Below are 14,497 nucleotides of genomic sequence, written 5' to 3'. Positions count from 1 at the left end.
ACAGAAGTAAATTCATAGAAATATTCTCCCTAATGACTCATCAATTTATCCTCACACATTTACAGGGTGAACCTGGAGAAGCTGGTAACCCTGGACCTCCTGGAGAATCTGGAACATCTGTGAGTATTTTGGTTTTGTCTTACTAACTTTTATTACTGTGAACTAAGGTATCTGGTAGTGTTTACTTTAGAAAGCATTTAATCAGATTACTTGTGTTTGTTTTCTTTAAATTTTCAGTGAAGAAGTTATACCTTTAAAATGCAATTTATTTCCATATAATTATAGCCACATCTTGTACTAACAGCTAGAGGACAAAGCTGAAGACTTCCTAAGAGACTACCTATTTTTTTTCCAAAAGTATTAACTTTGACATGCATGTTTTTCTCTCTGAAGACAGTTCATTGATGCAAACTGGGTGCGGATGTTGGCACTTGACCTGAGATTCACAGGTTTTCCAATCTGAGGCTGAGGTCCTAATATCCCGTTCACATGCCAGCATTTATTGGCGAGTAACATTGCCCAGGTCTGAAAAGTTTTGCCATTGTAATCATTTTTTAGCCAATTTCCAGATGATATTTTTGTGTTCCTATGTTTGCTACAGGGTCCAAAAGGTGAAAGGGGAGAAAAAGGTGAGGCTGGTCCACCTGGAGCAGCTGGACCACCAGGTGCTAAAGGACCTCCAGGTGATGATGGGCCTAAGGGTAACCCAGTAAGTGAGCTTAATAATTTTAACACAAAGCACTGTGAAGTACTGCTGAAGTTGTGCTATATACAGAACTGTATTAATTTGCTACATTTGAACTAAATTCATTATATGCTTCATAAAATATTTGTGATGATTGCTACCTGCTCGTCAATGGACGACACGTTCCTTGTTTTTTTCCTGATTTATCTAGGGTCCAGTTGGTTTTCCTGGAGATCCTGGTCCCCCTGGGGAACCTGGTCCAGCTGTAAGTATACTTAAAAAAAACTTTTAGGTCCTAGACTTGGTTTGCACTAAATCCTACTTAACCCTGCCTCATCCTTGTCTGGGGACAAGGTCTTGCCTGTAAGCTCTGTTGCTTTTCTGTTCATATATTTTTTAAGGCTTAAAAAAGGTTTAGAAATCTTTAAAAAGTTTTGAAAACTAGCATCCTTAGGAAAATGCTCTGTAGAAAAATAGTGCTCTTATATTCATATATGAAACTACGTTACTTAATTTAGCTGAATTTTCTGTTTTGTTCATTTTCCCATGAATTCTGTAGGGTCAAGATGGCGTTGGTGGAGAAAAGGGTGAAGATGGTGATCCTGGTCAACCTGTGAGTTGTTTCTATCATTTTATTTTAGCTACATGTTCTCTCCTATGCTAAGAAAGTATCTTTTGCTGAATCAGTGGTTTCTATACATTCATGCTCTTAAAAATATTTTCTAAGTGAATGCTTTTTCTATTATACTGAAAAATATCTATTTATTTCCTTGAAGAGATAGAACTGCCTATATTATAGTAACAATCAGAAGCAAGAGCTCAATTTCTTTTAGAAGTAGAAACAAATGATGTGTTAAGGATTTGTGCTGGAGCTGCTGAGGACCACTAAAAATAGAGCAACTCTGAGCATAAGAAAGGAATGCTGCAGCCAAATAATCTTCATTAGCTGACCTGATGACATGAAGCAAAATCTTGATGTTTCTGCTTCAAGCAAGTTAAGAAGTATCTGAGCAATACCCATATTAAGCATTGAAGTTCTTATATTTCTGTAGATTCCCATATTAAAACATCATTAATTTAATTTTTTTTATTGGAAAAAGATAGGGTTTCCCTTTTGGAAAGTCTCTTTCTAGCTTTGTAAGTTCTGATTATCAGGGAATTATCCTTTACAGTACAGTGTAAAAATAAAAAATGCTAGTACATTGAACATATGGTTAGAAGTAAATTATAAACTGGGGCTTACCTGCAGACTTCAGGAAATTAGTATCTGTATGTCTAACTTAACAGTAAGTACTTTTAGAGTGTTGTGTTCCTGAAGAAAAGCTGTTCAGTAACCCTGAAATATCTGAGTATCATAGCTTACCAAGATGGAGTAGCCAAATGGCTATCAGTGCACAAAAAATTTTTCAAGACAAAGCCACCCATGGTAGCTAACTCACAGATGTTACTGAAAAATTTTAGCAAAAGTAATAACTACAGCACCTGAGAAAGCAAGAAACTTCTTAATGGAGTTAAGACAGTAGGCTAAGACCGTATGTTACTTCTGTGCAGCCACTTTTGGGTTTGAAACGTTTTGTTGCAAACAGGAAGAGAAAAAAAAAATGATTGCATTTTGTACAGTAACAAAAGCTCTTAAAAATTTCAAACCACCACCCTAAGAAAGGATTTGTTGAATGGGCAGGTATACTTCTCTGTGTGCATTTATGGTACTTATTTGCTGTCCATTGAAAGGGGCCAACATATTGCAGATGTTTGTTGCATTTAATAAAGATAATAACTTTATACTTTGTTACCACTGAGTGTATCATTTTCCATTGCAGGGTCCACCAGGTCCTTCAGGTGAAGCTGGCCCACCTGGTCCACCTGGAAAAAGAGTAAGTAATTTCTCATTTTCTCTTGTACATATCTCTTTCTGAGACATTATATTCTAGAGAACTTCAGCTACTCGTTTTCCACGTTGTGACACTCATATATTGATGTTTGAAGTTTCTTTAATGTAATGGGAGAAATGAAAAATAGAAACAGCAGAGAAAACCCTTTAACGTGAGTTACATGGAACAAAAATACAGAGGGAAGAATGTATTCCTTATCTATAAATGCACTTTTTCTTTTCACCCAAGTGAATTCAGTGTCTGCTGGATTAGTCTGCTAATAGGAGTGAGTGATTATGAGAGTAATACAAGACATCATCCTTAGGCACAGGACTGCTGGCAGGGAGCAGGAAGAATGTGTCTGCTTTGGTGTCCTTAGCCTCTGAAATTAAATAATTTCAATGCAGCTTTTGTGCAAACCTATGTCATCCCCTCTGCATACAAAATTAACAAGCAGACATTTCTGTAACTTATGAAGCCTTTCCATTATTTCTAAAGTCTTTGAAGCTTCACAGGCTTTTCAAATATAGCTAATCAAAACCAGTAAATAATGTTACACTTACAGAAGTGTAGTAGATGCATCAACCTTTAGATCTGCTTCAGAGAGAAATTAGATGCAGTTTTTACACTGTAAAAAACAAGGGAGGGGGCATCGTCAAATGTAAGCTAAAAGCTATTTAACAAAATGTGTTAAATTGCTCTATTTAATAGGCTTGAGTGAACTGACATGCCTAATTAGTTTTATCTATTTTACACAATAATCTATTTGCTCCACCAGCTTGCAAAACATTTATAATACTGTAAATTATTACGGTAGCATTAGCAACTTTATCACTAGAACTGAGATACGGCTCGATTGAATATTAGCAATTAGTATGTTTGTTTGACATCAGATTAGAACTTTCTACTTTATTATATAGAAAGGCAGTAGCTCATTCCTAAGAGATGGGATATATTGCATCTGATTTGTACCTAGACAAAAAACACTTTAGAAACACAAATACCGCATCACCTGTGGTTTGACACATTTCCAATTTAGGGAAAATGTATGGCTAAATATTGCCAAGTAATCCCATTCCTGAATGCTGAAGAAAACATTTTGTAGAATCAGATTCTACATTACTTTAGTACCTGAATGTCTCAAGCTTGTGGAGAGTCTATTGTATTGATGTAATACCAGAGGGAAACAGTGAAGGATTGAAAGCTTCGTACTTTGCTGGCAGAATGAACACAAAAAATGTTATTTGCTAGTTTTCATCAGTTGTATGGTAGAATAAATTTCAGCAAAAAGCCCTAATAAGTGCCCTTTCATCCGGATTAAGAAGGACATACCATTTCAGAAATAATACTGCTGCCTATGGAGGTGCAGCTCTGGCTATACTACTAGAAAGCCACATTCCACTCTGATTTTTGTTTTTCTGTCTCTGAAACAACAAACTGGCAGAGCCCAGGATTCATACTTTTAAATGTAGTCCCTTGAACTCCTCAACTGTAGTGTCCTTATTTATTGTGTTACTCATTTTCATTCCCCTCTTCCCCTCTATTCTGGAACCAACCTGAACTCAGTTTCACTGCCCAGTCTTCTGAAATTATGTTTATTACCAAGTTGCAGAGTTTTGAGCAATCTGTGTTTAGTATTGCCGGTTACAAAGAGGTTCCCCCAGCTTTCCCTGGGAAGCAAATTCTAGTGAGAGACATGGACATACATACAGTTTTCCCATTGGATCTAAGAGACTTCAGCTACAGATGCATACTTACTAGTGACATTCAACTATCAAGTGAAGGCCAAGAATAAACTATTTTTCCTAGTTATTGGTGGATAACAGTAACAGGATTACTACTAGTTGGTGACATAAGCAAATACCAAAACTGTTTTACTGTGGTGCTCTAAAGTACCAGAGCCTTGCAGACTGAGCAAGGGTCTCAACGGACATGGTGAATTTCTTTTAAGAAATACCACTTAGGAAGTACATGTCAGAACAATAAGCCTGTTCCAGATTCCTACTCTGAAGAGGTAAAATTGACTAGCATGCTAGTGACCACTTAGCTCAGGTCTAAATCAAAATAAAAGGTTAAATCTATGGATGAAACAAAAATGGATCATTAAAGCATCCACAAAATGTGTATCCTAATTAATATATTATTTTTCAGACCTAACAATTGCTCTTCCAAAAAATATTTCCAGCACTGTCATTCAGAAAGTCCTAATACCACAGATACTTTCAGTTTTATAAGGGAGAAACCAGTGTATCTTCAGAACAAAATCCTATGTTCAGATGAATGATTAGATTAAATATATATATTTATAGGCCAAAACAATAATCTATGAAGGGCAAACCTTGTGACATATTCATTGATGAAGTCTCTCAAAGTGATTACATATATTTTGATTTTTTTTTCTTTTCATTAAATCATAATTAATATTTTACAGATCCTGACTTCTGAAATGATCTGTGTGTGTACCAGATTGGATAAACGCATGCTCAGAAGGCTTTATATATCTATGTAGTTATGGTGCAAGTAGTCATGTGTCCAAATCTAGCATGGATTTGTGCACATACTGTTTAGAATATTAGAGCTATGAAATCTATCAAGGGAAACATATAGCCAAAGTGATTTTATCATTACCAAATGGAAGGCCAGATTCTCTAGTTCAATGCAAGAGAGGATCAATGCCCAAAACACCAACTGCTGATTTAAAAATACATATTCATTGGATCAGACTTTCAGGGAGTTGTTTAGTATTGACTAAACTCTATTTTTTAATTAAATGATAAAATGCCCTGTAATGAATTTTAAAAAATAGTGATTCTTTTAAAGAGTATCTTGTCAACAAAGTAAAAGACTATGCTCAATATTTCCTATACACGAGAATATAAATATACCTTGCTTTACTTAGATAGTCAAGACAGGTTTTTATTCCATACAAATTCTATCTTGGTTTATAACTTTTAATAACAGATGATAGTAACGATAAAAATTTAGGACAACATGTTGGAAGTATTTGGGGAAAACATATTTCCCTTGATTTAAAAAAGTTGTCTTATACTTGATAACCGCCCAAAATAGTTCTAAAATAAAAGGAATGTAGTCAGAAGCATTTCCTACTCTTTCTTAGGCAGAAATAAGTCAGCTAATGGAATACTGATAGCAGAATGTGAATAAGAGTAGTGTAGAAGCGATAGCAGAATGTGAATAAGAGTAGTGTAGAAGTAAAAGCATGTCATAACTGTTATTGTCAAACAGTCAAACAGAAATATAATTATGCAATATCAATTGCATAATATGCATTTTATATAATGTATGTTCTTTCATAAATACAGATGGAAAAACTTGAGCAATTAAACTACAATATTTTAGTGCTAAAGTTAGCATTCTAGCCAGCCAATGCTAACAGTTTTGTATCATCTTTCTGAAGAATGCTCAGCAGCAGTTAAATATAGTGTTTCTAAAAATTATATTTTTATGTTGTCATCAAACCCTTATGATGCAAATGTGTCATGGTTTAACCCCAGCCAGCAACTAAGCACCACGCAGCCGCTCACTCACTCCCCCCTCACCCAGTGGGATGGGGGAGAAAATCGGGAAAAGAAGTAAAACTCGTGGGTTGAGATAAGAACAGTTTAATAGAACAGAAAAGAAGAAACTAATAATGATAATGATAACACTAATAAAATGACAACAGCAATAATAAAAGGATTGGAATGTACAAATGATGTGCCATGCAATTGCTTACCACCCGCCAATTGACACCCAGCTAGTCCCCCACCAGCAATTCCCCATCCCCACTCCCCAGTTCCTAAACTAGATGTGACGTCACACAGTATGGAATACACCGTTGGCCAGTTTGGGTCAGCTGCCCTGGCTGTGTCCTGTGCCAACTTTTTGTGCCCCTCCAGCTTTCTCGCTGGCTGGGCATGAGAAGCTGAAAAATCCTTGACTATAGTCTAAACACTACTGAGCAACAACTGAAAACATCAGTGTTATCAACATTCTTCTCATACTGAACTCAAAACATAGCACCGTACCAGCTACTAGGAAGATGGTTAACTCTATCCCAGGTGAAACCAGGACAAAATGAAAGCTCTTTTAAAGTAAACTTATAGTATTTAAAGAAATCTGTTATAGCTGCTTGAAAAATTGATCAACTTTCCTAGTATTCCTGATTCAACATAGCACACAAGCTTGGTAGGACACATACATTTGTTTCAGTTTGCAGATTTCAGTGCCCTTTTAAGCATCTTGCCAGATCAAGACCTCAAAGGCTAGACACAATGGCTACCACTTCATCAGCTGTCATATTTACTTTACTTTTATAAAAATATCCAGCACAATAGGCTTTTTGGTAGAGGTAGTCCACAGCAGATCACTGACTTGACTTCTCAGCTACCCAGGACCCTATTCTAGCCTTACCAGTTCTGTTTGATTTGAGAATGGCTGCTCTTCATCAGCACATCGTCAAATCCCTTGAGAAGTTCTCCACTGATGGAAATCAGCCCAGGTTCTTTGGAAAACTTGAGGCATTACATGTATGTACACTACACTCCAAGCTGAATAGACAAGTAGTCTAGTACAGCTTTGAGACTAGGAACCCCTTTTCTAATCCTTTTTCCATTATATGCATGTTAAACATTTGTAATATTGCCATCTGAATTTATCTATGCGCAGAAAAGAGAAGAATGAAATTTGCTAACCTCACAGAAGGATGTGGCTTCTGAAGTGTTCTTAAATGTTCTGAAGACAAAAACTGCGTTATAAAGTTAACTTTATTGTTGGAGCAATCTAAGACACCCAAGGAGTTCACAAATTCCTATGGGCTTGTCAGTGAGAGTTCTCAGCTCTACAGCTTTCCTGTTGCTCAGAACAGCATCAGCACTGACCAACAGCATACTGTGTGAAGACGGTGTTTCTGATGAGGTGTAATGTTTTCCAGCTTCTCCTTCTAATGTAAGGAGATAAGCAAGTTGTGATCAATGACAAATGGAACATCTCAAAAGGCCTCCTGATCCAAAGCCTGCTTATCTGGACATGTAGATACAAAGACTGAACGACTCTACAGCTATGTTGTTACTATTATTTTCTGAAACTTAATTCTTCGCACATACTTTTGGGACTTTTTTTGGTTTTGTTTTGCCACAGAGTACTGGGTAGCATCTCTAGTTTGAATTCATTGATTTCTATCTGATAAATGTTAAGAATAGCATGAGGAAGAGACACCATCAAACGACATTCATTCTTAAAAAAAATAACGTCAATAAAAATCAATACAGGTAGTACTTCTTGCTTATGTTCCTCAAACTTTCAGTGTGCTAGGCTCTTCAGCTGTTTTATGCTGTTTGGCTGTTTTCTTTATTAGTCGGTTAGATGTCTAGATCACATACACATAAGGCTCCATATATAAATCTAAAAATGTTAGAATTTAAAGTGCAAGACTAATATACATTTTTGTTCTCAACTGGAGGGCATACTGCCTGCTTTCAATAAAAGAACAGATGTCGATACTGCAGCAAAGCCAGTCTCTAAATTTTGAGAAGCAAAAGTGTATTTGGTTAGTTGCCTTTATATAAAAAGTTGAATAACTTAGAAAAAATGGAAGTGTTTCTATGAAGGAGATTTTTTCCATTTTGGCTACAGCATCATGCTGCCTCAGCAGGGTACATACACCACTTAAAAATTAAGCTGATTTTCTCTCTTGATTGCAAATGCACAAAGCACCTAACAATACGCCAGGTTCATATCTTAACAGACTGATGAAATGTGGTAATGGTTTTCTGTGTTGGAAATCATGGGTTTAGTCAGATGACAGCTATAAACAACAGTTTAAATTATTTTAATGAAATATGGAAGAGCAGACAAAAATGTCCAACAGGTTCATGTAACAAAAATTGAGGATGTTTATTTCTGTATGGGTTCTTTTGTCTTCTCATTTCTACATAAAATGTATCAGGCAGTATGTCCAAACTTAAAGTGTAATGATCATAAAAATCACCATGGTAGCTGAGGTGGTAAGGGTGGGGAGCGATGCATTAATTTAAAATTATTGTTATTGAGATCTTTTCTGTCAGTTAAAATTTACCAGACACTCCAACAACTCAAGTATAGGAAGGTAAGATAAATAATAATTATCAGTCTTTCTCTGTAGAGAAATTGTAGAAAAATGTAGATTGCATCTATGCGATGCCAGCAATCGCAGCCTGTTAGAAAAGCAGTTCATGTAGCTGCTTTGTGCTTGGTGCAGCACTGGCATTGGCTGATAATAAATGCACGCTCTTTGTTTAGCGATCGTGATTCACTGTACTTGTAACTTAGCGATCACAGTGGTTTTAGCCCTGCTAATTCATGTTGCAGCTGCATTTCTAGATTATGCATAGACCATATTTCTCAAATACAAACTACCACACTCAACCCTTTTCAGTTTCTTAGGTAGAGTAGATTATAATCCATATGGGAACTTGAGTGCAAGGAATTTTCAAGCAGTAAAGACAATGGCTATGTAAATTAATTCATGTAAGGGGAAAAAAAGTCCTGTGTCTAAAGTGTTCCTGGGTTTATTTATATACCTGCTCATCATTTTTCTTGTTATCACTGCAAACTGCAATCCACCCAATGAATTACAACCTACACAAAGGGGTATATGCATCAGAAATTATTATTGGAACAGTAGTGATTTGAATTATTCTTCCTGTTTTAAAGAGTCAGCAATTGGACCACACTGCCCAGGACTTTTTAGATTCTCTGTATTTTGAAAGCTAAAACTAAGTCCTTTGCCCCTTACAGCTCTTAAAAATAACAAAGAGAACAACCTGTTGATACCCACAACAAATGACCAAAGTCTACTGTGGGTAATTCAATTCATTTTGCATTATGTTTGATGGAAAGCCTGAACTGGAAAAAGCTTAACTTCAGAAGCAAGTGAATTATCTTAATATACTAATATGTAAATAGTTATAAAATGAGTATAAATTTCCAGGAATTAACTTAAAAGCAGTGCAATTGCTCAAGGTATGTGCCAATAGTAGTGGATGGTGAAATACATCAGGCTATAAAAAATTTTGGTTAAATTCAACTCTAGTATAAAAAATTGCTATTAGGTCAAACTCTGGTCTAAAGCCCTGAGCTCACAGAGCATACCAGTAGATGCTTGACTGGAAGAACAGTTCTTGTCTGTAAGATTAAGAATGTGTTTTAGTGCTTTACTTTTAGGGGCCTTCATTTTTTTTTGGCTGTTATTATGTAGTAAAAGCAGTAAATAAATGGAAATGGTTGAATTTTTCTTGTTGCTGATCCTTAGAACATTTTTTTTAATTTCTACATAACAAACTGCTTGTTGCATTAATGAACAGATGAGTCTTAGGAAGTAAGTTTTATAGATTCAGAAAATCACCTTGTATTTGATGATGGTCACTTTTCTTTCCTTTTGATTTAAGCTGCTTATTGGTTGGCAAGAAATAGCTACTTGTAATAAAGACATTTCCCAGGCTAAAAATTAACCTTGTAGGAAAACAGTTGGTCTATTATCTTGAGCGCATCTTTTCTAAACTAAGTATATGTAAAAGAACTATTTTCAGAAGAGTACATTAGATTCTAGATACTTCTTCTGTTCATAACTGAAGCTATGACTATTAATTCCCTGACCTGAAAATCAACCTTTGTCTTGGAGGACAAAAATGTCTTTTAATTTTTCACTGAAACCATAAGAAAATGAAAGATGGGTGACATCCGCAATAGGTAGTCACAGTGCTGCCAGATGACTGCAACTCCTGTTTTGTGGCCTTCACCTGAACCTTATCCCATCTGTGCATCCTCCTGCAGTACCGAGTTCTATCTTCTTAGTCAAACAGACCTTTTATGGAGCAATAGCATGCAACCTGATACAAGAGCTATTTGTAGTCAGTGTCTTTATTTCATTCCTTACAATCTCTAGTCATGCAATTTTTTCTTTCCTTTTCATATTTACTGGATAATATTAAGGCATGTACCAATTTTTGGCTGTCCAAATGTAATCAAAAGGATCACTGAGCCCAACCCCCGCTTAAGAGAATAAAGAAGTATATGCCATTCTGTGCACTGTAGAATGACAGGCCCTTTTGGAATCAGTGGATAAACTACAGTGAATAGATACAAGCCAATGCAAAGCAAGTTTAAAACTGTTATTGTATGTGTAAATTAGTATTGTTCTTTTCCTTTTCTATCCTGTTTTAATTTTTTCCAAGCTATTTCTTTGTTTTTAACCTCATCATATCAGAGGTGTTAGATGATGTATATTCTTTTAGATATTCTAAAAAACCAGAAAATTTTATGAAGGGAAAAATGGCTGATATGACAGATTGGAATTTTTATCCTGTGAACAAAGTGTCAGGAAGGAAATGTAAAGTTCTTTTGTTAGCATTTACTACTCATTAATACAGTGGAAATTGCACTCTCAGAATTTTTTCACTCGTAATATTTTAGAAAACTGAGATTATGAGCTCAGTCTCCATGTTTTACAGGGACCTCCTGGAGCAACTGGTGCTGAAGGCAGACAAGGTGAAAAAGGTGCAAAGGTAATACATTCAAGATTTTTTTTAGGAGCATGGAAATGTAAACTGTATAAAATGAAAAGTAAATTGCTTATCATGCACTGAGTGTGAAACTTACCAAAGGAATAATAGGTAAACTGTAAAATCCAAATTAAGACCCAGAATTAGTAGCAATACATAATGGAGTACATGGTGGACTCTCACCAGTACAGGCCCAACTCAGCTCACCCCTGCAGAAAAGCAAAATGAGTATGCTTTGCTGGCACCCCATCTTTATGTGAAGCTATCAAAATTTTGTTCAGAAAACCATCCTGTGCAGAACACCGTTTTAGAATAGCTTTTGGAAAATGGAGTGAGGAAACTTTGCTCTCACTTTGCAACTTGTATATCCCTACAGTGACAAGCTTAGTCAGCTCTTCCTCTTTGACCTGTTGCTTATGTTCTTCTTAGGGTGAACCTGGTGCAGAAGGGGCTCCTGGAAAAACGGGTCCAGTTGGTCCACAGGGACCTGCAGGAAAACCTGGCCCAGAGGGTCTCCGGGGCATTCCTGGCCCTGTGGTAAGTAAGTGGAGCATATAATAATATTTTAAATGTTGCATTTCTTGTATATCCTCTGGTAAAGCAAACGTTATGTTTTTTCTAGGGAGAACAAGGTCTACCTGGAGCACCAGGTCAGGATGGCCCTCCTGGGCCTCTGGTGAGTACCCTTCCTTTCAGTGCCAGAACAGAAAAACACCCTTTAAAATATATCATTAATGTGTCTGTGCATTTACAGAACAATGAATGTGCAAGTCAGTTCTTAGCACAAAGTTCTTCTGTGCTGGTAAAATCTGATACACAACTGCCTTCTAATTTTACTGCTCCACTTTAATAGGCAGCTCTGCTGAATGTTGCTGAGTTATAACAGGTAAAAAGTGGAATAAGGCAGTATAAAACCAAATCCTTGAAATGCCCTGAATACAATAAAAAAATTTACTTCTGTCCCCACATCAGCAAAGCTTAATACCTTAAATCATTTTGTTTCCTTAGCAGTGGCAAATTTTTTACATCCATTGACTTTAATGACTCCTAGTTTAGGAAAACATTATTCATAGGATAAAAGTTTAGATCATGTCTATTCCTTAGAGAAAGAAAAAATTAGATCAGAAGGAGGGCCAAAAAGGGACTTCTACCAAAGAAGAAAACATGCTAGTTTTATAAAAATGAACGGCAGCATCATGTCTGTTGTTCATTGTGGCAGTTCCAGGAAATATAATCCATGACCAAAGCGTTTAAAAGGGTCTGAATGAACCAAACTCCCAGTTTCTAGGGCATCTAGGGCATACCACAGTTCTGCTATGTGTTAATAATATGATTAAAGCAAGGCTCCTACATATAATTTCATTTTCCTCTGTCCCTTAGAAAACAATAATAAGCAAATAATGTACTGAGGAAACCTTATACTATAGCTCTTCGTTGTCTTCATTTTAACATTCTAATTTTGTCTAAAGTCTCAGGGATAACATATTGCTTGTAAGTCAGAGGTTGGGAACAATGAATGAGAAGCTGCAAGGAAAAGGACTCCCCTATGCTAAGCCCATAATAAAAACCTCTTCTCCCCAAAGTTTATGATGGGGCCACCACCATAGTTTTTAAACGATATACCCAATTTACAAATAAAATGCATCGGGGATAAATCAGACAACTGAAAACTGGTCTCCCCAGTTACAGTTCTGTGCTGAAATCTAAAAGACAATGAATAATTATTCAGCAATAATAAGCATCCCTTTCCCACATGTCAGTCACTAGAAGCCTCCAAATACATCCTCAAAATATCTCTCTCCCAACATTTGAGAGATTAAATATTCAATTCAAACCTGAAGCTGAGTGTATTAATGAACTATATACTCCCAAATGCGCAGGCTTCCTGTCAGCTCAACAATAACTTTTTTTAGATGCATTGCTGCAACTTTACTTTCTTAAAATCCAAAATTAAGTTTATATGTAAAAGTTGCTGAGGTTAGGTCTCCCTCCTTCCCCTCCCTCTCTCTCCAATAGATTGCTATCAGGAGAAGAATATGAAAGCAGATTTGCAGTAGAGCACAACACACTGCAGGTGAAAATGGCTGATTCTGTATTCCAAAAGCTTAAAAATTTCACTTTTCATTCATGAATTATGTATTTGACTAGGCTTTTGCATCTAATGATAACCTGAAGTAGAGATGGAAAGGATACACACTGAATAATATTTTGTACGTGAAGTGTTATGGTACTTTTGAATCTGTGCCAGGCTGAAAAGGTCACTTATTACTGCTGTGCATATCATAACTTCACAGATGTCCACTGCCAGCAGGAGACCAGCAGTGATGAGATACTGACTTAGCCTAGAAGCTCTATGCCTAATGCATACATGTTCAGTGTGAGATTAATAGCCTCTGAGAAATGAATGCCTTTTCTGTGCTTGCATATGCACTGCATGGCCTGAAATTTTTCACCTTATTCTGTACAAATTACACAAAACCAGCATTGCCATTCTTATGAACCTCAGATTTCTCAAATCCCTCAAAATTCTTCTAAAATTATAAATAAGGATTAAAATAATTTTTAAAAGCTGGAGAAAGAACAAACCAAGGAGATTTTAACAAGCTTCATATATAACCTTTTTCTGTGCCATCTATCCATCTATATTTTTGACTATTGGTAAAACAGTATCTTTAATGGATTGCTCTTATGATCCCAGTAAAGATCAAAAAGCACTGTCAGGGAAAAGAAGCTTGTGTCAAGTTATAAGAACAAGATTATTCAGTGGTTTTTGCACGGGATGTTCAGAAAGTAAGACCTATCAATGTGAATGTGTTTAATTCTCCACAGTGGTTTCCCAGGTAGCAAGACTACAATGGAGTTTTCCAATAGATTCTCTAAGCATCAGCTTACATTGGAACCACCTATAAAAAAAAATATCAGTGTTTTGGGTTGTCCCCTCCCCATGCCCACCCCAGAAATGTGGAAGGGCTTGTAGAATGGTTCTGTTGACCCTATGTTCATTGTTCACAGCTCTGTCTCCTGCCCTAGCATATTTCTGTTTACAGAAATCTAGCTGCATGGAGTAATGTTTAGGGAAAACTGCAGATAAAACTTAGAAGAGCATTTCTTACTCAGTTTCATAAAGTAACATGTCTTTACTGTGCTGCAGAAAGGATGGCTTGTAAATACAATTTAAAAATTGTAAGCTGGTCATATGACATGAAGCATGTAACTACCTAAAAATGTATCAGTTTAACACCTGTGTAAGGTAGGGGTATTATCCCTATCCAACAAATGAGGAGTGGAGGCTCAAAGAGACTAAGGCTGTTCGTAGAAGCATTTAGGATTGCCCAGACTAGTATTACAAAACCTAAGTAATTTGTGTAACTAACCACATTTACAAAAGTGACAAAGGGCCA

General features: G+C 36.3%; 1 protein-coding gene across 1 annotated transcript in view; it reads left to right on the top strand.

The window, feature by feature from the left end:
* The window catches only part of COL11A1 (collagen type XI alpha 1 chain), a 164,533-nt gene that overhangs the window by 138,597 nt on the left and 11,439 nt on the right, over positions 1-14,497 (top strand). The window contains exons 50-57 of the mRNA XM_075038798.1: positions 66-119; positions 602-709; positions 897-950; positions 1,245-1,298; positions 2,506-2,559; positions 11,046-11,099; positions 11,526-11,633; positions 11,719-11,772. Coding sequence (XP_074894899.1) covers positions 66-119; positions 602-709; positions 897-950; positions 1,245-1,298; positions 2,506-2,559; positions 11,046-11,099; positions 11,526-11,633; positions 11,719-11,772 — 540 coding nt within the window. The remainder of the gene's footprint in view (positions 1-65; positions 120-601; positions 710-896; positions 951-1,244; positions 1,299-2,505; positions 2,560-11,045; positions 11,100-11,525; positions 11,634-11,718; positions 11,773-14,497) is intronic.

Source organism: Buteo buteo, chromosome 10 (assembly GCF_964188355.1).
Source record: "Buteo buteo chromosome 10, bButBut1.hap1.1, whole genome shotgun sequence".
Classification (NCBI taxonomy): domain Eukaryota; kingdom Metazoa; phylum Chordata; class Aves; order Accipitriformes; family Accipitridae; genus Buteo; species Buteo buteo.
The sequence above is the reverse complement of the archived record's forward strand: the minus strand, read 5'-3'. Positions and strand labels throughout refer to the sequence as shown.